The 21,581-nt window shown below is 36.5% G+C and overlaps 1 protein-coding gene across 16 annotated transcripts in view; it reads left to right on the top strand.

Annotated features, from left to right (window-relative positions):
* The window catches only part of ADAM22 (ADAM metallopeptidase domain 22), a gene marked incomplete at its 3' end in the record, with an annotated part of 216,953 nt that overhangs the window by 185,925 nt on the left and 9,447 nt on the right, over window positions 1–21,581 (top strand). For 2 of the 16 annotated variants that reach the window (XM_079151676.1, XM_079151670.1), the window contains 4 exons: window positions 8,045–8,145; window positions 8,497–8,563; window positions 10,899–11,009; window positions 17,963–18,086. In XM_079151676.1, the coding sequence (XP_079007802.1) occupies window positions 8,045–8,145; window positions 8,497–8,563; window positions 10,899–11,009; window positions 17,963–18,086 (403 nt within the window). Of the gene's footprint in view, window positions 1–5,522; window positions 5,718–8,044; window positions 8,146–8,496; window positions 8,568–10,898; window positions 11,010–13,212; window positions 13,300–14,539; window positions 14,570–17,962; window positions 18,087–21,581 lie in introns of those variants that run through there. The other 14 variants (XM_079151678.1, XM_079151677.1, XM_079151665.1 and 11 more) reach the window with 13 other exon arrangements.

Raw genomic sequence — 21,581 nt, 5'->3', positions numbered from 1 at the left:
ACTGCTGAATATATAAAAAGGAAAGCAAGATGTCTCAATTATGTAACAAGCAAAACCAAAAGAGTACTATAAGATGTGTTCTACCTAAGAATGCTATCCAGAATAAGGAAATTGCCCACACTTTACAAAAGTGATTTGCTTAAAACTATGCACCAATTTCTTATTCTAACTCAACATATGCATAGATACAATTTAAAACATTTCATACTATGACTCTCCTGTATTTAATTTTCCCATCTTCTTGTGTTACTAAGTCATCATTTCATTGATATGACTACTCTTTTGGAATCTAGTACATGTTTTGAGAGTTGTCACATCTACAGTGGATATTTGTTTTATATATTTGATATATTCACCAAAACCATTTTTTTGTCCTTTTCCATAATTAATGAATGTTAGACTTGTAAAATTATTCTCAAAATGGAGAATAACAGAATGGACTTAAATCAGGAAGTTGTAATATATAAGTATTTTTTGAAGGATTTTTCTTTCTGAAGATATATTAGGTTCTTTTTTTGTTTTGTTTAGTTTTACAGTTCTAGGGATTGAACTTAGGGCCCATGCATGCTGGGTAAGTGCTGTACCACTGAGCTATACTTCTAGCCCTGACAGTACCTGTAATGATGGAGAAGGGGTCAGGCCAACAGAACAAAGCACGCATTAGGATATTTTCAGTCTTGTGAAATTATATATAGACATTCAAATAAATATCTGCAAGTTCCAAAGGATGACAAGAAGTAGAATTAAGAATTTTGGGTTGTTATTGTCTTAAATTAGGTTTTCCCTGGAGGTTCTGTGGAGGGAGGAGCAATTGACAAGGAATTAGGAATCTAGTATGAGATGTTGAGAAATCACAACTTTCCTCAACTCTAAAATAGAGTTCTTTGTAATCTTTAAAGCATTATGGTAAAGAGAAGTTACCCGTATGTGGTCTCTAAAGACTTTGTGTTTCTCTGATTTTAAATAAAAGAGGTGAATGTTGTTCTCAAAGAGGAAGGGAGCAGTCCTCAACCTGAATGAGGCCCGCACTGAGCTGGTAAAGGGGTTGGTGAACACGCAGGCTTGCTTTGACACCAGATGCAAGATCTATAAAGTACAGTGTCTTACCATTTTCTTATCAAAAATGCCAAATTATGCACAACTTTCAAATTGTTTGAGAAGACAGGCAAGTAATTCTGTAAATGAACCTGACAACCTGATAATTTTCTCTCCTGAGAATGTGTTCTCAAGGTTTTCAGTACATTAAGGATTGTGTTGTCTGTTTACTCGCAAGCTTGACAAAAAGATGAGAAGCAAACTTATTTTCTTTCTTTTTGTTCACAAACTGCTTACTTAAAAAATAGAAGCCCTGTTCTAGGCCCAGAGGAGGCAGAACCCTACGCATGTGCAATCAGCTGAAACCTGTCAGTGTCATCTTATAAAGCGTAGAACCATGGAACCAAGGAGCATGCAGAAGCTCCTTTATCCTTTTTCTTCATAATTTCCAGGGGGAAAAAACCCTCCACATTTTTCGCTTGATGTTACTGTTTGTGTCTTAGCATAATAACTTTAGAATTTAGCAGTTGTGTGGTTTGTGACAAGAATTATAAGTAGGTTTTAGTTTTCAGGCAGGTTTGCAAATAGAATAAGAAATATTAACCAAACTTAGATTTATAAAACATCCGTATTCAGCTGAAATTCTTTTCCTTTGTCTGAAATGAACATACATCACTATGATTAATGAAAAATAGAATATATTAAATCATTTTTCTGATCTGTGGTTTTACCTTAAGCAGTGTCCCCTTTCCCACCCCATTTCTTTCTTATTTTTTCTTTTACTTTTTCTTCTGTTTTAGGCACTTTATTTTCTGCTTATGGACTTCCTATCTTTTTTCCAAACCTTTCCTGGTTTCTTTTAATATTATTATCATTTTATTGATATTTATACATCTGTCAATGTGACTTGGTACACCTTGAACAATATTTCTTAAAATAGTAACAATAAGAGAGGCTCAGACACCAAGAAAACATTGGGAAGCATTTCTTTAAGCATTGAGTTAAGACTCACTTCAACTTTTTTCTTGATTTCTTTCATGTTGAGTAAGCATAAGGATTATCAGGATAAACATTAAAGATCAATGGAAGCTTTTAGGAAAGATCAGACTTCTCTTGAAACAGGAGCACCAATTTGCTTAAAGACTTGGGATGATCCCAAAAGTCTCCTTGAATGTTTAAATTTATAATGCTCATACGGCTAGATGATTTATGATTATAAACATGTTATCTTCTGAAATAGAGTAAGAAGAGATAAATAATAATTAATAGTTTATATGAATCATCTCCTCCAAAGTCATTAAGTTATAGGCATTGGTCCTTGTGTTAGACGATTACCTTCAAAAAATGTTATTTAATGAGAAGCATCAATTCAAAAACAAAATGATATGAAAATGTGTGGAGAGGAAAAACAGGCAACCTGTAATTAACATAAGAAGGGCTGATCTTTGATGAAAAAGAAATTAATTACGTAGCATTTGTTTTGGTTATTGTTTACAAAGAAATCATGCACATGTTAAAATATTTGCATATAATATGAGAAATATGAGGTAATTTTTCTATTATAAAAGAGCACTAGCCAGGCCATCTACCATGATAATCACTTTCAAATTCAAATTTGAGGGAACATGAAAAATATTCAAAGTGTAAGAAGAAAGCCAAAAAAGTTGTTTAAAAATGTTTTTTGGGGGGGTGAGTACTAGGGATTGAACTCAGGGGCACTCTACCACTGAGCCATGTTCCCAGCCCTGTTTTGTGTTTTATTTAGAGTCTCACTGAGTTATTTAGCACCTTGCTTTTGCTGAGGCTGACTTTGAAGTTGCAATCCTCCTGCCTTAGCTTCCTGGAGCCACTGGGATTATAGGCATGCACCACCAAACCCGGCTCAGTTTTAAAAATTTTAAGGGCATACTTTAGTTCATCTTTTTGATATTTTATAACAAATAATACAATGTTATTTTACTGATCATGGGGACCTAATATTCTCTATTCTCACTAATGCAAGAAGAAATAGGATTTTTTAAATGAATAATGAATATTTTAAGATACATTTCTGGACAATGAAAAATATTAAATATTATTCTTGAGTTTTTTTGTTTTTTTTTTTAACAAAATTTGAAACCTACCACTGACTTTTACTGTGTGAAAAAAGTTACATCCATTGCTTGTGGAATTTTCAGGAGAATGTGGAAAATTAGTTTCTATATGTTGGCGATTTTACAGGAAGGATAGATAAGAATCAGATGTGACCAGAATTGTTAAAGGAGGTGGTGCCCTAGAAGTATATTGAACTGAAATTCCCTTTCAACTTGACTGAAGCCCATGGCTTTTATGTTTATCATTTAGGATGTTTGTGCATTGTGTAAAAAATAACCATAACCACATGGAAGTTACATTGAAGCGGACGGTAAAACGTTCTTAGTTAAAAGACAAAACAAAACTGGACTTCAATGTGGGAGGTAGTCCACCTGCACCTGCAGTATCAGCTCACTGCAGCCAGAAACCTGTAAAGAAAAGGTCATTTGGGGAAAGAAAGTAAAAGGGAAAGTTCAGTGTGGTTCTGAGCTCTTGTACAATAGCTTGTCTTTATTTAATTTGAATTTGTTGAGGCACATCTCAGCCTTACTAAGATCATCATTAAAGGTAATAGTGACAGAAGGAATATATTGGTCATCAATATTATTATTGGACATATGCTGATGGAATATTCTATAGAAATATTTTTAACATTTTTATATGACACAGTAGGGAAGATTCTTCCTTGAGACAAAGTATAGAACTCTGATTTTTTCAAGGACTTTTTTTTCTAAGTGTTGAAGGACTATGTTACTGATGTGGGATAAAACAGAAAATGACTCTGGAGATCAAAGATCTCTTACATAGGAAAAGATATTGTTTGTCATTACTATGAACACTATAAATATGAAGGCTTATGTATTTTCCCCATAAAATTAATGTTTCATAATAACCAGGAAAAAGCAAGGACAACTGTTATGAGCTGAAGTCACTTATAGAATTTAAAAATACTTTGGAGGAACCTATATGAAAAAATTATGGGTAGAATCAGTCTTATAAACTAGTTAAGTGAGAATTCCTTTCTTTAGTTAAAATACAGAGTAGTAGCTTAAATCGTACAGTTAAAGTACATACATTTTATTTCTATCGAAAACTTTTTGAGATTTGTAGAGATGTGTTCACATATAGCATTGACATAGGCTGTTCAGTAATCAGAAAACAAATAATGGAATATTTTAAATATTTACAACAATATGGGAATCAATATAAACAAGAAGACATCTGAAAGTGGCATTTTGGGGTTGAAATTTAGCATCAGTAAGTAACCAAGCTTATCATGGTAACTAAGGAGAAACCAAACAGGAAAAGGAATTAGCAAATTGGTGCTTTTGTTGGAGATTTATTTAAGTGTAGCTCTGTTTAAAATTCTTAGTCTAGCACTAGTTTTTGCCACCTCCAGTGATAGCACTGGATAGACTAAGTCAGATTGGGGACCAGTTGTCTATTTGAGGGATGCACACTGGCAGTTGATCAGATTAGCTACTGTGAGAGGGTTGACTGCAGGGGTGGGGTGACTGTGTAAAGTTCCCTTAGGAGAAGTAACAAAAATCTGTGCCAAATCTGTGCCAATTTTAGTTTGTTCAGAGAGAGATGTGTGGGGTTAATACCAGTGCAGATGTAACAGGCTGTCTCTGTGGTTCTCCTACCGCAGTGGAGATGGAGGACTGTCACTCTCTATGTACCTACAAATGTCCTTCCATAGTCTCCACAGAAATTCAGTTAACTGTTCAACCCTTTCTTCCTCCTACTAAATGATTTCTCTTCATGTATTCAGGTGTACAATTATAAAATTACCTTTTTGATTCAACTTTGAATCTTCTTTTAAATTTTTTCTTTTAAATGAACAATGAAGCTCCAAATTGAACATTAAATTCTAATAAGGATTTATATGGATTCAATTATAGAATAGCTTAGAAATCAATCCTTTGAAAATTAAATCATGATTGCATTCATTATATTTACAAATCATGAATAGTTTATTCATTATGGTGACAAAAAAAAAAAAAAAAAAAAAGAAAATCCAATTGCTTTGTCTAGCTAAGAACTGCCCTACCATGTATCCTTTAACATCAATTTTTTAAAAGACAAAACCTCAACTAACCTCTCTGAATATAAAGAAGTTATGCGGGAAAAACAAAAAACAAAAAAACAAAACCCTTATTTTCCCATGTTTTCCCTCTCAAAGTGTGGCTTTATTCATCCAACCTATAAAGACTTCGGTGCTCCTATTTCTGACCCCAACAGTCAGAATGACTTTAATTTGTCACATTTATAAATAATCTTATGTGTTGTTATAGATTTGATTCATGTAGATCATTATCCCCACCTCTCTTTTTCCTGAAATAAGATTTGTATATGTCTGTGTTCATGTGTGTGTCTTGTTTTCTGACTCTGAAATGTTTATTATGCCTTAGACAGTCACCCCAGGGAGATTATGTAAAAAAGCCTGGAGATGGCGACTCTTTTTATAGCGACATTCCTCCTGGAGTCAGCACAAACTCAGCATCTAGTTCTAAGAAGAGGTCTGCTTTTCTGTCGCATTTTCAGATTTCTACCTGTTCCATCACACATTATTCCATTAGTCAGAACATTTCATTATTTTGCAGCAGGTTTGATTACTTCTTCCTTCTTTCTTGAATGTTGAAAAATAGTATCCTTTGTTCTTTGATTACTCTACTTCAAAATGCCATATGCTCAAAACCACTTGATCTACAGACCATCAGGCCACAAAATTGAAACAAAACAAAATAAAATAAACAACGACTCTAAATCTGTTTGGAAACCTCAAGGTTTTTCAGTCTTGTTCTTATATAGCTTAAGAAACCGTGCATAGTACTTAATGATATTTTGAATGGTGAGCTTTATGTCATGTTTGGTAGTCAAAGAAAAAGGTTACTGTCATGCTTCAATAAAAGCAGTTAACATAAATTGGTAATATAAGTGCTGCATTGACTTTTTAAATTTTATATATATATATATATATATATCAAAGCTAAGCACGCTGTGAAACAAAGATTGCTTCTCTGTGAATCATGTACTTGAATATTATGACTTTGCCTTTTTTGGAATGATTATTTGCAGATTTTATAACTCACACCTTAGTTGACAAATTAATTTAAGTATGCTTAATAATTGTCTGATTCTATAATAGTAGAGGTGGGATTTATTTATTATTTATGCCTTGAACTCTAATGATAATATTCCTATCCTAACATCTTAAGGTGTATGACACCACTTAAAATTCTGCATGCTTTATAATTGCTTGAAAATAAATGCATAGAAGAAACAAATAGTTGGAATGTTAGGAATGTTAGTAGGGAGTGAGACATCACCACATTGAAGGAAGCTAAAATATTCTTGTGGAAGAATTTCTTTAACTAAAGAAATGGAGATAAGGGAAAGGAAAAAAAGTCTGGTAGCCCCACTCATGACTTTGAGCACATTTGTTGCTTTGCAGTGTGAGGATGAAATGGCTAATTTATTGAGAGGAAGCTGGTCTCTTCTGGTATTCTAGAGAAAGTGAATTATCTGCAAAAATTCTGCATTGTGCTCAGTCTTTGTAAACATTGATCAGAAAGGAGAGTAGAAGGAATTGGTAAACTGTATGTGGGAACTCTATGTGGAACTTTCCTGAGCATGAAGGATAGTTTTCACGTAGATGACAATTCAAAGCAAAAGAAGAAATTCTAGTTTTTGACCCACAGAAGGGTGTTTTAAAATTTTTACTGTTTTAATTTACTGAGGGCTCAATGGCTAAGAAAAGAAGATGACAAACATCTACTTGGATTCTCTCATTATATAAGTATTTTCTTGGTCAAATACAAAATTTTATATAACATAGAAAAAATAGAGAAATCATTGGGTTTCAGCAGAATTTATGTTGTCCTTTCATACAAAATATGAATCATTCTCTAAGTAGCAAATCATGTTGAAAAAGTTCCAACCTAAAGCATTAATGTGTACCAGTTGTGCTGAGTTCCATGTTTTCACTCATTAGCAGAAGATACCTTTTAAAATAGATATTATTAGCAATTAACCAGAATGACACATGAAAAATATTTTTAAGTATAGAATTATTTTTCAAATATCAAAAAAGAGCTTGAAATATCCATTTGAATTATTAGAAATTTTTCAGTGAGTTATTATTTTTAACCAGTTAAAAACATATCCAACTGTTAGACATTTAAGTATGTAATTTGTCAAAATTCTTTTGTTATATGGTACAAGGTAGGTGTGTAAATTTTCTTCCTGTAGATAATTCATTTAAAGATGGTAGGACACAATTAGCAGAGGAGCTCAATGGTACATGGGCTTTGTGAGAAAGAGTTCTATGGTAAACATCTGATTTCAGTTCAGTTATTGAACAATTAACTGAAATGTACTACACTTCTTCGGACTAGATTTGTGGAGAAAAATGCCAATTCTCAGAAAGTAATTTTATTATTTAAGAAAACTAAATATTACTTTGATAAAGGTTAACCAGGTTCAGTTAAGCAAATCTTAATGTAATCTCTTGGAAGTCCATGTTCGCATAATATTGGAATGGAATCCATTGCTTTACAATTAAGAAACATCTATGGTGGGACCCCATTATAAATGCTGTTGCTGGGGTTATGTAACTGAAATACACAGTGAATTTGTCATTTATGGTTGCTGTATTCTGGAGCAGGTAAATTGGCTTACATTATGTCCTGATACTTTTCATTTATAGACTATTGTAATGGGGTTCCATCGTATTTGAATTTTCTTAAATTGAATGTTGTGTATTTCTGCCTTTTTTCATGAAGACTTTCATGTTCTCGTCATTCTTTCATTTCAGATTTTTTTCTTGATTTATTTTACTTAATGCACAGTAATGCTAAGAAATTTTGCTTACTGATTTCAGAACATTCATTTGATACATTCTTGAACAATATGTAAATACTTTCAATTTCAGGTCAAATGGGCTCTCTCATTCTTGGAGTGAAAGGATTCCAGACACAAAACATATTTCAGATATCTGTGAAAATGGGCGACCTCGAAGTAATTCTTGGCAAGGTATAAGGGCAACATTCTGAATTCATCTTCTAGACCCAGTCCAAGTTTTATATTCTGTGCTCCCTGGGTGTAAAGATATATACTTTCCTGTAAGCTCTTTAGCTCTTCTCCCAACAGACAGGAAGGTATTTGGAATGAGAATCTAGTTTTGTTTTGTTTTCCATAGATGGAAATGATAGGATTTGTTAGCACCAGTGTACTGGACACTTTGGGAAGGCTGTTCTATGTACAAAGCCCTGCCTTCTAGGGTGGTGCTGGTTTTGAATTACACCCATTTGAAAATACTGTACAATGAGTGATGGAACAATCATTTATTTATTTGGAAATCTAGTTATAAACCATCTTTTTCAGGTAACGTGGGCGAAAACAGAAAGAAAATCAGAGGCAAACGATTTAGACCTCGTTCTAATTCAACTGAGTAAGTCTGAACCTCTAATGGAAAAAGGCACTTCAAGGTCCTGGGCGATTAGTATCAAATGTTAATTAAGCAGATCGTCAAAGAACAGTAAACCCTGCTTCTGGTCTTGGTTTTGTCTTTTAAATTCTTTTTGCCCTTTAAAAATTAACCATGGCTTTTCTCTTTTACATAGGCATCTCCGCAACTGTACCCATACCAATATTCACTGCTAGTGGGGGGCTCGCCCTTGCTGTGGGCCTTTCCCTCCAGTCACCTGCCATTGTGGTGTCTTGGTTCCCTTTGAAGGGAATTTTGATAACATTCCTTTCTTCTCATCACCTGGGGTCCAGCCATTTCAGAGAGTCACCTTTCTCCCCAATACTCACACAGCCTGGAAGCATCAGGGAAAAACTCCCACCAAACTAGAGCATGATGGTGCTTAGGTCTGAAACCACCGCTCTGAGGTCTTCATGGCTGAAATCTAAGCATTCTCTCAGACTAATGGAATCAGTTTCCCTTTTAAATTTTCCTTCTGAGGACATTTAAAAGGGCATTTACCTAAACTTGCTCTTTAACTGAATCATTGTCATTAAATGCAACATTATGCATTTTAAATGATAGCCACATTTTTGTTTTTTTAGTGGAGGTGGGGTTGGAAATTATATTTAAAGTCTTTTATAATGAAGTAAACACCATGCACTTTTTTGTTTGTTTTTCCATGTAAGAAAGTACAATCAAAACAAAGCTTCCTTAAGCCTTTATCTCCCTTCTTGGAATGAGACACACGTTTACTATGATTTTGGACCCACCTTGCTACTTAGTTTTAATTACTTGTGCTTTTTAAAGCCACCCAAATTTTTCCACTTATTTTTCACTGTAGTGGTAGTTATTATCCCCAGAATCTCTACTGCTTCTTCATGCCTTAATATTCAAAAAGTCTGAATAGCAGGTATTTGCTAACTGCTCATCAGAAACTTATGATAGCTTTTTCCATCATATACCCTGCCTTTTTCAGTCTAGGAATAATAACATTGCCCTGAAATTTGGACCTTCTACCTGAATTATATTGTCTTGTAAGTGACTTACAAAGTTTACTGGAGGATCCTTAACCTTAGAAGCAATAGACAATATCAGATGATACCATTGCATGGTCCAGAATGGCATCATAGAACTCCATCTTAAGTAACTAATCTGTTAGAGTTTATCTTCTGCATTCCCAAAGTGCTTGGATGCTTTAGGGCTCATTGTGGATAAACTCTTCTTGGAATGTTATTTGATTTGTTTTGCATGAGGCCACCTGGTAAGAGCTCCTTAGCTTCTCAGTTGCTCATAAAAATACAGATAAAACTGTAAAATGTTCGATAAAACTTCCTCTGTATATTATTTAATGTTCTAATGTTTTTTTCCTATAACAAGGCTTTGACAACTCCCTAGTTGGGACACAACTGTTCCATAGTATGTTAAATCTGTGAATTTAGTACCCAAAGAACATTTGGTGTTTAGCAATGTTCATACAGTATTTCCTAGAGCAATCACTTATTTTTTTTAATTTTGTGTAAAATTTCCACCCACAAGATGTGATGAAAATTATAAAACTACTGATAGTCTTTGAGAAATCTTGCTATGAGATAATTCAGTTATAATATTTAATAAGATGTCACAATAGAAACATACAGAGAAGTATTAAGGATTCCCTCAGATTTTTCAGCCTCTTCTACTTGTGGTTTCATGACCAATGTTAGTTAAATGGAGCCAAGTTAGTAATTACTATTCTCCTATATCTTCTCATATGGGAATTGTCTCTCTCTATATACACACATTTATTGTACTTATTTAGAAATAAGACTTCCTGGACTGGGTATGTAGCTCAGAGGTAGAGTGCTTATTTAGCATGCATGAGGACCTGGGTTTGATCCCTAGCATCACAAAAAGAAAAAAAGGAAGCCTGATACATAGCCTCTCAAGAATAAGTCTGGCAAATTTTCTATGCTTTCCATATGTAACTAATCCCATTTGCTTCTGATATAGTAATGCCATTTGCGTGACCATAAAACAGCAGAATGACCCCAGGAAAACATCTTTTGTTTTATTTCTTCACATAAGAGGTATTTCAGGTGCATTATTTCAAAATTCCCTTTAGTTACCTTATCCTCCCAAAAGATGCTGAAAAATTGGGACAGAAATTAGAACATGCACCACAAATATAAGCTTGGCTCATTAACAAAATAAAATGTCCTCATTCGTTATATTATTTTCCTACTCAAAGCTCTTGCATCTTCCTCACTGTTGTACATGATGTAACTTTTTTTTTTTTTTTTTTGGCTTAGACTTTGTATTATATATTGTGTTTTTACAGGAGGGAGCCCCAAGCACCTGAGCCTGGGCACTCCCTCGCCCAGACAGTCCCATCCCAAGGCATAAGCCCAGGGGGCTCTGACAGCCCCCAGACAGGGAGTCTGGATCACAGGTCAGTCTCACCTGCCCCTTTACTCTGGGCTGCCACTTAGTCTCCCTCCAAGCCCCTTCCTTGGCTGAGAACAGGGTCATTTGATCTTTGGCAGAGCCCCCATGTCTGCTCTGAGGTGCTCCTGTCCAGCCAGCACCAGCTAAATTTCCTCTGCCTTTCCATCCTGGAGAACGTACTGAGCTCTCCTATCCTGTCTGATGCATTTTTTTATTTTTATTTTTTGCATGTTGCGCTACAAGCCAAGTCAAAGCACGTAGGCAGGTTTATTGCAGTTTGATAAAATCCCATCACTGCAGCCACCATGACCTAGAGATGTTAGGAAGCCCACTGTGAAGGCACTTTCACAGGCAGGTCCCCAGAAGGACCAAACAATTTGGAGTTCTCTTCAGTGGCTCTGGTGACATGATCTCAGCCTTCTGAAATGCTCCCTGAAACAGAGGACGACGTCCATCAACTGCAAGACCAACCATGTGGTTGTAGCTTTTATGGAACCACCATGGTACCAGCCCTTTGAGTTTCTAAGGTTGTCAGTGAAAGGAACAAATGACTCCTCCAGAAGTGGCTGTCTGCCTGTGGGCGACTCAGTTTGCTGTGTGGCTATGTTTTACCTGATGACAGCTGCATGGGCTTTCTCTACAGTTTTCCCCAGGCCAGAGCATTCACAAGCCTTCATCAGTGGCTGCACTTGCTTTTTGACTTTTTCTTTTCGTTCAGAGTCTCGGTGTTAATCTTTATGCAAGTTTTCATTGGCTATCTCTGCAAAAAGTGCAAGTTGGCAATGGTTGTGGCTAAAGGCAAAATTAGTGTGAGTTGCTCCTGAATCAGGAGACCTTATCTTAGCAAAAATGGTCTTACAGGTATAAAAATGCTGCAAAACCCTTCTCTCAGGAGGGAATCATGATGCTGTTTTGTGGAGCACCTTGGTTACAGCTAAAAATGAAAAAAAGCACTATGGAAGAATAACCTGATTTTTAAAAGTAACTGGAAATGTGATTTTGGTCTAAATATATTTACAAAAATAACTCAAAAACTAAAGGTGGAGGAAAGAAGCAAATGTTAAATAAAAACAAACTGTGTTTTTTTAATTTCCCCTGGTTCGTTTCCACATAACTTAAGTTTTATAGAGTCAGATCTTCATTGCCTATCATATCTCTAGAAGTTACTTTTTAAAAGTGAAAACTCATTAAATCCTCCAAATTCTTACAATACTGACTTTATTAAATCTATATTATTTTACAAGGGCAAATTCTAAGGGGTTTTTTTTGCTTGGCCCCCAGGGTAAAAATAAAAGGAAACTCCAGGTGAAAATACAACTATGCCTCCAACTTTGCTGCCTTTAATGTTTGCATAATGATTCTGATGGAGTAATTGCCACATCCATCCTTCAGGAAAGTTCTCACTGTGGTCATTATTGTTATCTGGAAGTCATTCACACAATTTACCATCAGACACTTGGAAGGCAGGTCTGAAGGCCATTATCTTAATGGAACCATGGACACTTCAATCTGGAATGCACTGAGGAGGAAGGAATTTGTGGCCACAGCTAAATTACTAAACCCAGTATCAAGATCATGGAGGCCTGTTTAGACCGCACTTAAAGAACTTTGTGGGGCTCCAGGATCAGAAGAGTGGGGACCCTTTTGGCCCTTACAGAGCTAACTTGGGTGGGGGGTCCTTTCTGTTGAATCCAGCTTGGGATCTGCTTCAGGGAGTAAGACAGTGGCCATATAAAAGCCTTCTTCTTATGTTGTAAAGAGAACTTTGCTACTTTAAATTGTTTTGGGGGTTTATATGCTCAAATGCCAGGTTGAAATTGCAGCCGCCTGAATATTTTCAAAAAGCACCTTTATTATTTGAAAACCAAGGAGCTGCATGAGAGGTGGCCTGGGCAAAGCCTCTTGGAGGTGGGTGAATGGGGCTGTTGACAGTGCTGTGATCGAAAGCGAGCTTTACTTTGGGAAGCCACAAGAAAAAGGCTTTCCCAGAATTGTCGAGTATATTCTCGAATGCCCTGAGCCTTGTAGCTGAGATTATTCTCATGCCATTGTACAGACTGCCTTATAACCACCCAGCATCTGTCCTGATTTATTTGCCATAGTCACTTGCATATGGAGGGTGAAGACCACTTGCTAAGCTTGTGCTGTGTATTTTCAGATTTTCTATCTTGTTCTGCTTTCTTTGTTCCTTCCATTGCTTTCTGCAGGTATTTAAACCCATGGTTCAAAAGAGACTATAATGTAGCTAAGTGGGTAGAAGATGTGAATAAAAACACTGAAGGACCATACTTTAGGTATTTTATAAATTAATTTTATATCCTTTTCAAACTCTCCCAGCACATACAAATACTGTAGTGTGACTGGCTCTCTATCTTGTATCTCCTAATACAAGTTCCTAGAGATGGAAAAGGGTCCTTGTTTATTTGCTGCCATTTGAAAGGGTTGCCCTTTAGTGCATGTCCCTATCACCATCTTGAGCTTTTAGTAGCTTTCTCTTCATTTTATGCTGTGTAGTGTTCTATGGGCATGAAACATACTTTCCACTAATAAAGAAGCACTATTAACCTCAACAATTTAATTTCCAGAACCTAGCAGTTTCATAATGCATTTTTTTCCTACTTACTGCCTAAGAGTGCATAGTGCATACGAAAACTCAAAGAAAAACGTGAAAAGAAGCTAAGTGAAATGTAGTGGAATTTCACTGGAAGAAGAAACAATGATTTGATCTACCTGAAAAATCATTGAGATAATATGGACCACATATGTGGAATGAGTTTAGGGTTTCTTTGTTAATTTCAACCATTTGCTACCAGACAAGGGGTGTCCTGAGAAGAGTGTTTTATGAATTCTCAAGAAAGCACCTGAGAAAATTTTTACGCAAATCAAAATGTCTGATACATCAGATAGAAGAGAAAGCAGAGAGGAAACATGTTCTTGACTCACAAAAGAGAACATCCCTCCATTTTAGAAACTGGAATTTATTCAATTTGTTACAACTCTGTGTTATATCAAAGATCAGAGAAAATTTCCAAGAGCTCTTAATGGCATTCTTTTTGCTCTTTATAATAGCAAAATGGTTTCCTAGAGGTAAATGTCCACTCTGTATCTGACAGACTCATGGACAACTATGTGAAGAAGAAATTAGGCTCAGTTACCCTCTCCTTTGAGGACGAGTTAACAATGAACTTTCATATTACTTATGGCCACGACTTGGGTCAGCACTGAACAAATATCAAAATATGTCTGAATATTTAACTCTCAGCACCCATGTAAGGTGGACTTTCTCTTCCAGTGTACCATTTAGTTTAGTCTTGTATAGTTTGAGAAAATGATTAGACCTACCTGCATTCTAATTTGATCCATAACATTTGCATATAGTCCAAGGAAAGCATAACTCCTGCCTGCTCACAAAACTACATCCTGCTTTTATACCCCACCCTTCCCTCCTGCCCTGTCTTCTGCTTGTCCCACACTTTCCCACATGGAACCTCATACACATACACTCACATTCAAACATCCCACCCTCACCTGTAGCTTCCAAGATGGCCAACGTCAGGAAGACAGGTAAGATGATTTTGAATGTTCTTGGGAATCTTGGCTCACCTGCAGTCCTATTTCTTCTTTCTATTTTACTCAGGCTTGTGGGCAGATTGTAATTTGTACTAGCCATGGAACCAAAACATAACAACTTTGGTCCTAATATGGGTTAGGGTTTTTATTTCCAAATGGCCTTAGCATTTGGCATTTGTGAAATGGTACTCCGGAAGAGTCGATTCACCTCCCCTGGGTGAGCTGAGTAGTTTTTTTGTGACTCCAAGAGAAGAGTTCACATTTCTTAAAGTCAGCACCCAGGTCTGCCCAGAAGCTGCATGACTAACGCAATTTGGATGGGGTAATGCTTTTGCACCCCTGGTTGCACGTGCAAAGCCACAAGGGCAAGTTTACAGCATTCCTATATCTCCTATTTAACATGAGATATTGGTTCCTACAGTAGATAGTCCCATTAAGAATTCATTATTAAAAAATATGTATTTTTTTGTTTAAAGGCTAAAAGTTCAGTGGACGGTTATGATTTAGCTTTCATTTTTGAATAAAGGTTATGTTGGTAAGACTTGAAAATCACAGAATTTCTGTGAAAGTGGTGAATAATAGAGATGACCTAGAGCTTTAACACCACAATTCTAACATAACAAAGAATTTCATTCATTCCCCATCCAGGATAAGTCTCACACAGGAGGCCTAAAATGCATCCACATCTTGGCTTATGCTTTGCCAACCCTATGCTTCAGCTCAGATCTGCTTTATCCAACAGCAGGTTATTCAGGATTACCTCTCCTACCAAACCAGCAATGAGGGCAAAGGTCACCTTCCTAATCATCCAGAGATGTCGGGTTTATAGCATTCTTATCAACATGCAGTGGGGACTTTGTGACTGCCTTAAACTGGTCCCGGTGCTATAGCCTAGCATTTAAAACAATACTCACTCACTAGGAAGGGCAAAGCAAATGAATGCCTACAGACTTTTGAGGGATCAGAGTGCCTCCACTGTGCTCCTTACCTGGTTCTCAGATAATAGTGGTTGCTGAAATTGTCCTCAGCATGTATTCAGGGCATCAGAAGGAGCAAGTGAGATGAGGGCAAGAGTATCATCTCACCAACCAAGATGCTGGCAGCAGTTCTGCTGGTGCTGGTGCTTTATAAGCTCTTAGAAGATATTCTTAACTTTGGAGAATTATCCAGCTGATTACTCACTTTATCAGTGGTTTTTGAATCCATTTCCATGATCTCATGAGAAATGTAGTGTTTCTGAAAATAAATGAACCACAGTAACTATCTTATATCAAGTGCCTACTCTGTATCTTCATTTCTCATATCATACGTTGTAGACATTCTTATTCCCTTTTTGTGGGTGAAGGAAACTGAGGCACAAAGAATTACTGAAGGTAGCATGTCAGCCTGATAAGGGTCAGAACCAGACTTGGAGCCTGGCTGTATCTAACTCTTAAATCTATTCCCTCTTCATTTTATTGCCTTTACTTAAAAGTAGTAGGGTGGATACTAAGTGCATAAATCCTATCCAAGGACAATTAAATCCTTCTGGATCTGGCTATTATAAAATTTGCATATTATCCCATTGTATAAGTAGCGGGCTTATGTCCTTGTCATGTGACTGGCCTGGATTTGGTCATCCTAGGGGGTAGAACTGAACTGAGAGTGCTTTACAGACCTGTGTATAAAACAACCCCAGGAAGTCTGATGTCACTCAAGATGATAACACTCCGTTGGCACATAAGCACAACCTTTACTGTGCAATTCTAACACATGCTCTCTGTAGTTACTAGGATTTTTAAAGTGTAGTAATGATAATGGCTAACATTTATCCAGAGACTGTCTTTGCTTTGTAAGTGAAAGAGCTGGTTTGGTGCCTGACTCTAAGTGAAAGCCAGACTGGAACTGAATGTCTTCCTTAGACCTTTGTGAGAAATTATGTTCATTTTCCCTAAACTAATTTATCTCCCCTGTTCTCTACTCCTATTTTGACTCCTACTCTGGTTCTTTCCAATGCTCCTCCAGGACCTGTTTCCTCCCTCCTAAAACTGTCCTGCTTGGCATCTCTTTTTTCCTCTTAGGGTTCAGGAAAGTGTCAATTAGCTAGAGTGTTAATGTGAAAAATAGTATAGTGTAGTTTCCTTGGGGTTCTGGAGAATATCTCCTGGTCTCGTTTTCACTTTTTATTAACTTTGCCCATGGAAAGATGTTTGAGAGGAGAACTGGACTTTAGCACCCCTTGGATATGAATAAGACTTGTCATTTGGATGCCTGACCAAGTCAAGCCTGATATGGCTGTGAAGCTAACAGCTCATGCTAGGTACACATACAAGGCAGCAGATTAAAAAGAGGACTTACATTGCATGATCCCTAATGGAAAGACTTGGTTATTTTCTTTTGTACCTGACTAGCTTTCCTAAACTTGGGTTGTTTTTACAGATAATTATTAGGCTAAAAAGATGAACCCAGGTTAATAGGCTTCATTTTAGAAAGATGCATTTAAATATCTAAATGCAAAAGTTTGTCCTCATTTTGCATATACTGAATTGTAGTTATTACATCTACATTGTAATTATTACATCTGTTGTCCATCACTGTATTCTAAGGGGAGTTCTTTTTCTCACTTCCCCCAACCCCACTCTTAAAGATAAGTTAGCAGCAGGTATGGGCTCATCTAGTGTGCCAGCATAGTCACAAATATTACCACTGCACATACACAACTCAAACAAGTTCAGCATAGCACACCACTGCTTTCCTAGCAATGCTGTTTGAAGGGATGAATTAGACCATTTTTGTATGTTCTCATCAGACTTTGTTTGGCTGGAACTCTGCACTCCTTACTGCTTGCATGTTTACTAATTTATTATTAAAACCCCTGTATTTGCCTTTGTTTCTTCACAACTAACACACTGGCCTCCGAATGCATGAGTTTTGTGTAAATGAATATGTGACTTACCAACTAATATATCATTGATAATGTATTTTGAGATCTTAACTGAAATTATTGTACTTAGAAATATTTTTACATTAAGTGGTAAAAATAAGTCAGAATATTAATATGTTGTACACTTAATTTACCATTATGAGCTCTTAGAATAATTTTATCCCTTCTCCATATTATCTTTTTAATTATTCTATAGGAAACTTCATTGTTGACTTTCTAGTTGAGAAGTATGATTTTATGTACTAACACTTAAATGGTTCATTGCAATCATGGAATTAGAAAGTTAAAATTCTAGCATTCCACTTTTGGGAATGACAGAGTCATCTTCCCAGTAGTTAAAGCTTTGGAGTAGGAACTTATGAAAGTAGAAGTCAGAGGATTTGTTCTGAACCCACTTTTCAAATATTTGAAAATGATATTAAGCAATCGCTTGCTATTTATTTCATGTGTTCTCAATGTCTCAGGACTTTATCTCCTGCCAAGTCTCCTTCTTCATCTACTGGGTCTATTGCATCCAGCAGAAAGTACCCTTATCCAATGCCTCCACTTCCAGATGAGGAGAAGAAAGTGAACCGACAAAGTGCCAGGGTAGGTGGCAACATTTTTCCATATGCTTACCTAATCAGTCATTAGCACTTCTCTGTGAATTCACCTTTTAAGAGAGTCATTTTTTCTCCTTTGTTCATGAGAAAATTAAATTTGATAGTTAGAAGATTTGGGGAGCTTTGGGGTTCAGATTTGTATTTGCAAATAAGTTTAATCTGCATTGATATATGCTAGAGATATTTGGTGTTTATTAGCCATTATTATATACTTAACATTGTTTATTATTCCTTGTAGTTAATATAGTAAAACCCGGAACAGACAAAACCAAAGGATGTATTTTGCTGTATCAATTTTCTAATATCCCTGGAAATGCCAGAGACCAAGTAAATTATCACCTTTCTATGCAATTTGCTTACTCAGCCCTTCACTGGCTAACAACTCAGTAGAATGTTAGAAATAGGAACTCGTGACAGAAAATCAGATCACTGTCTTGGAGATGGGAGTAGAATTTGGATACAGGGAAAGGGACTTGAAAATCTGTAATATTAGCCAGACTCGTTGGCACATGCCTATAATCCCAGTGACTAGGGAGGCTGAGGCAGGATGATCACAAATTTGAGGTCAGCCTCAGCAACTTAGTGAGATCCTGTCTCAAAATAAAAAATAAAAAGGACTGGGGATGTGGCTCAGTTTTAAAGCATCCCTGGGTTCAATCCCTAGTACTAAAAATAAAAAAAAAAAAGAAAGAAAGGGAAAAAAAGTTCAGAAAAATCTGTACTATTAAAAGAATACAGCAATGTATGACCAAATCTATTTATTTATTTATAGTGATACTGGGGGTTAAATCCAGGGACTTAGTCATGCGTGGCAAGTGCTATACTACTTAGCTTGCTCCCAGCCCCCAAAAGGTCACATTTAAAAAAAATATGGAGTTATTTATCCTGTTCATAATAATATGATTCACAAGAAACTTAATTTAAATATTGAGTCCCTTTTTACATTTTAATCATATAACCCTGTCTTAAAACATGCCTGAAACCTTACCTATTATGTGAAATTTGAGATATAGTGCAGTTTAGGGAGGCAGGCCAACCCTCAGAGTTTTAAATTAAAGATACAACCAAAGAATAATTATCTTTATAGATTTCTAGACTGTTGTGGTCAGTTATACTACATTGTCAACTTTCTCAGAAATAATATTAGCAAAACATAAAATGAAGCTTTAAAAGCCTTGGCAGATTTATCTGCCAGTGAGTCCTAGGTTGCTAGATTTTTTTTGGGGGGGGGGTGTCTACAAAGATGTTTCAGAGCCTCTTTGATCTTCAGCCTTAATTATGGGGTTCAGGATAATTATGAATCAAATTTTAACCCAACCCAAAGTCAGTAAAAAAAAAACAAATTGTTAAATGCTGGTTTGATCACTATAATAAAAAAAATTTTGAAAAGAGCAGTGGTGTTAAGGTTAAAAAACATGACCGCTGTGTGTTATTATCAAAGTGATAAGCAAAAAGACAATGCAGATTGCCAGCACTCAACTTTCTAGCCTTCAGAAAGACTTGTTGATAGACAGTCATTTATGATATGTGATATTGAAATCTAAGGCTGCTGTCATTCTTCCCCTCCTAAGAGAATTGTCTAAGTACAGCACCCCATTTTTCCCCCTATTAAATCATCTTCTCCGTTTTGCTCCAATCAAGCTAAGGACATCCTTCAGCTGTTGCGTGCCAGAGTGTGGGTTATTGGAGATGTTACCACATGAGAGCCCATGAAAATGACAGCTCCTCTGATAAATGGCTGGCCCAAGTCCCTTCCCTGGGCTGAGCATGGTGACTATAAAGACTCCAGCTGCTGGAGAGTTGCATGGAAGGTTTGATTTATTCTTCCCACTGTGGATCAGCCACACCCTATGAATGCTGCAGAATAGGCTGCTCCTGTTGCTGGGCTGTCTTTGTGGGCTGTGGAGAATCAGATAAGCAGATCTTCCTATCAGCAGCTCCTCTGGTACAACCACACAAACCTGGAAAAAGTTGTGCCTATTAAAAAAATGTCTTGGCAAGTCTTTGCTCCTTTCTCCTCACAGGGATAACCATGACTTCTAGGTTTTCTCAGTGTCGTTCATTTGTACCTCTCCTTTCTTATTATGTAATATTCATAACTATATGCAAAGAAACTTCAGCTCTCTGAGGCCAAAGTGTTGTCTTTTTACCACTACAGACCATTACTTGAGTCTCGATTCAGATCTTCTTGGCCTCAGACACCCCTGCCAGCCATTTAACTCTCCTCCACCATTAGGTATCATCTGCTCCCAAAGATACTCATAGTTGAGAGATCCCTGTGTTTTCCAAAAACAAGAGGATGGGTGTCTTTTTAATGATAAGGGCATACAAAGCCAGTCTGAGATAGCACCAGAGACTTTGCCACAGTCCTGTGGTATAAGCCAACATGGGTGTTCAGAACAAGATTTCCATGAGGACTTGAGGTAACCTTATATTATATAGAAACATCTGCACAGTTACTTCGTTTCCATTCTTTCCCAGAAATCCATTGTGTATACCATAACGTGCCCCATGTATCCAGTAAAAATGGAATTTGGATGAAAATTGGGTGTAACTTAAGTCACTGTGGTAACAGGTTTTCTAATAGTTATATTGAAATCATATTGCCTGGAAATGTTTCATCAGCTGGACATTTTTTAAATTGACCTTTCTTCTCTGGTGAACTGATTTACATTCATATTGGACAGTGCTAAAATTGTTTGCAGTCATTAAGGCAATTACTGAACATTGTAGAAATTAGATCTGATCAGGCTCAGTATACAGAACTGATAGCAGAAGCACAGAAAGGGAGAAGGTGAGGGAATTAAGGAAGGGACTTCCTGCCCTGCATGTATCCTTCTTCACTGAAGTCTCAACTCCTCAGAGGACGATTTTTTTAGGAGGCAGTGATGAGATTGGAGGGCATATGACCTGGTCCTATGACTATGACCTGGAACGGTGATTCTTAATGGGTGGTAGTAGTATTGATGGAATGTACTTCCCAGAGGTCAGTAGTTCTTAGTCTTGACTGTACACGGGAATCATCTGAAGAGCTTTAAAAAATATTCTCACCCTAAGTCCCATTCAGAGAGGTTGCAATGTAGTTGATCTGGTGTGCTGCCTGGGCAGTGGAAGTTTTAAATCTTTCCTAGATCAATGTAAAATATGACTGTGGATGAGAACACTGTTCGAGGTGACTGTATGAGAATTCTGCACATGTGTGGCTTAAAAATAGTATCTTTACATTCCTTTATGTCTTTCGAGATGCAATATTTATTCAAATTTTTGTGTAAAATTAAATGAAGATGTGAAGTTTTTTAAAATTGAAAGGTGACATTCATTAAAAAGGTTGAGACACAGGCTTAGAGGAGAGAGCTAAAAGTCGAAGAGTTTATTTTGTCCATGCATTAGACTTTGCGAGAGTGTGTGTTCACAGTCATGTAACTATGGATGGAATCACCAATCATCTCATCCTCGGAGCTCAGAATACCTCTGCTTCCTG

The sequence above is a fragment of the Sciurus vulgaris genome, assembly GCF_902686455.1.
Source record: "Sciurus vulgaris genome assembly, chromosome: 8".
Classification (NCBI taxonomy): domain Eukaryota; kingdom Metazoa; phylum Chordata; class Mammalia; order Rodentia; family Sciuridae; genus Sciurus; species Sciurus vulgaris.
Note: the sequence above shows the minus strand (reverse complement) of the source record. Positions and strands in the feature narration are given on the sequence as shown.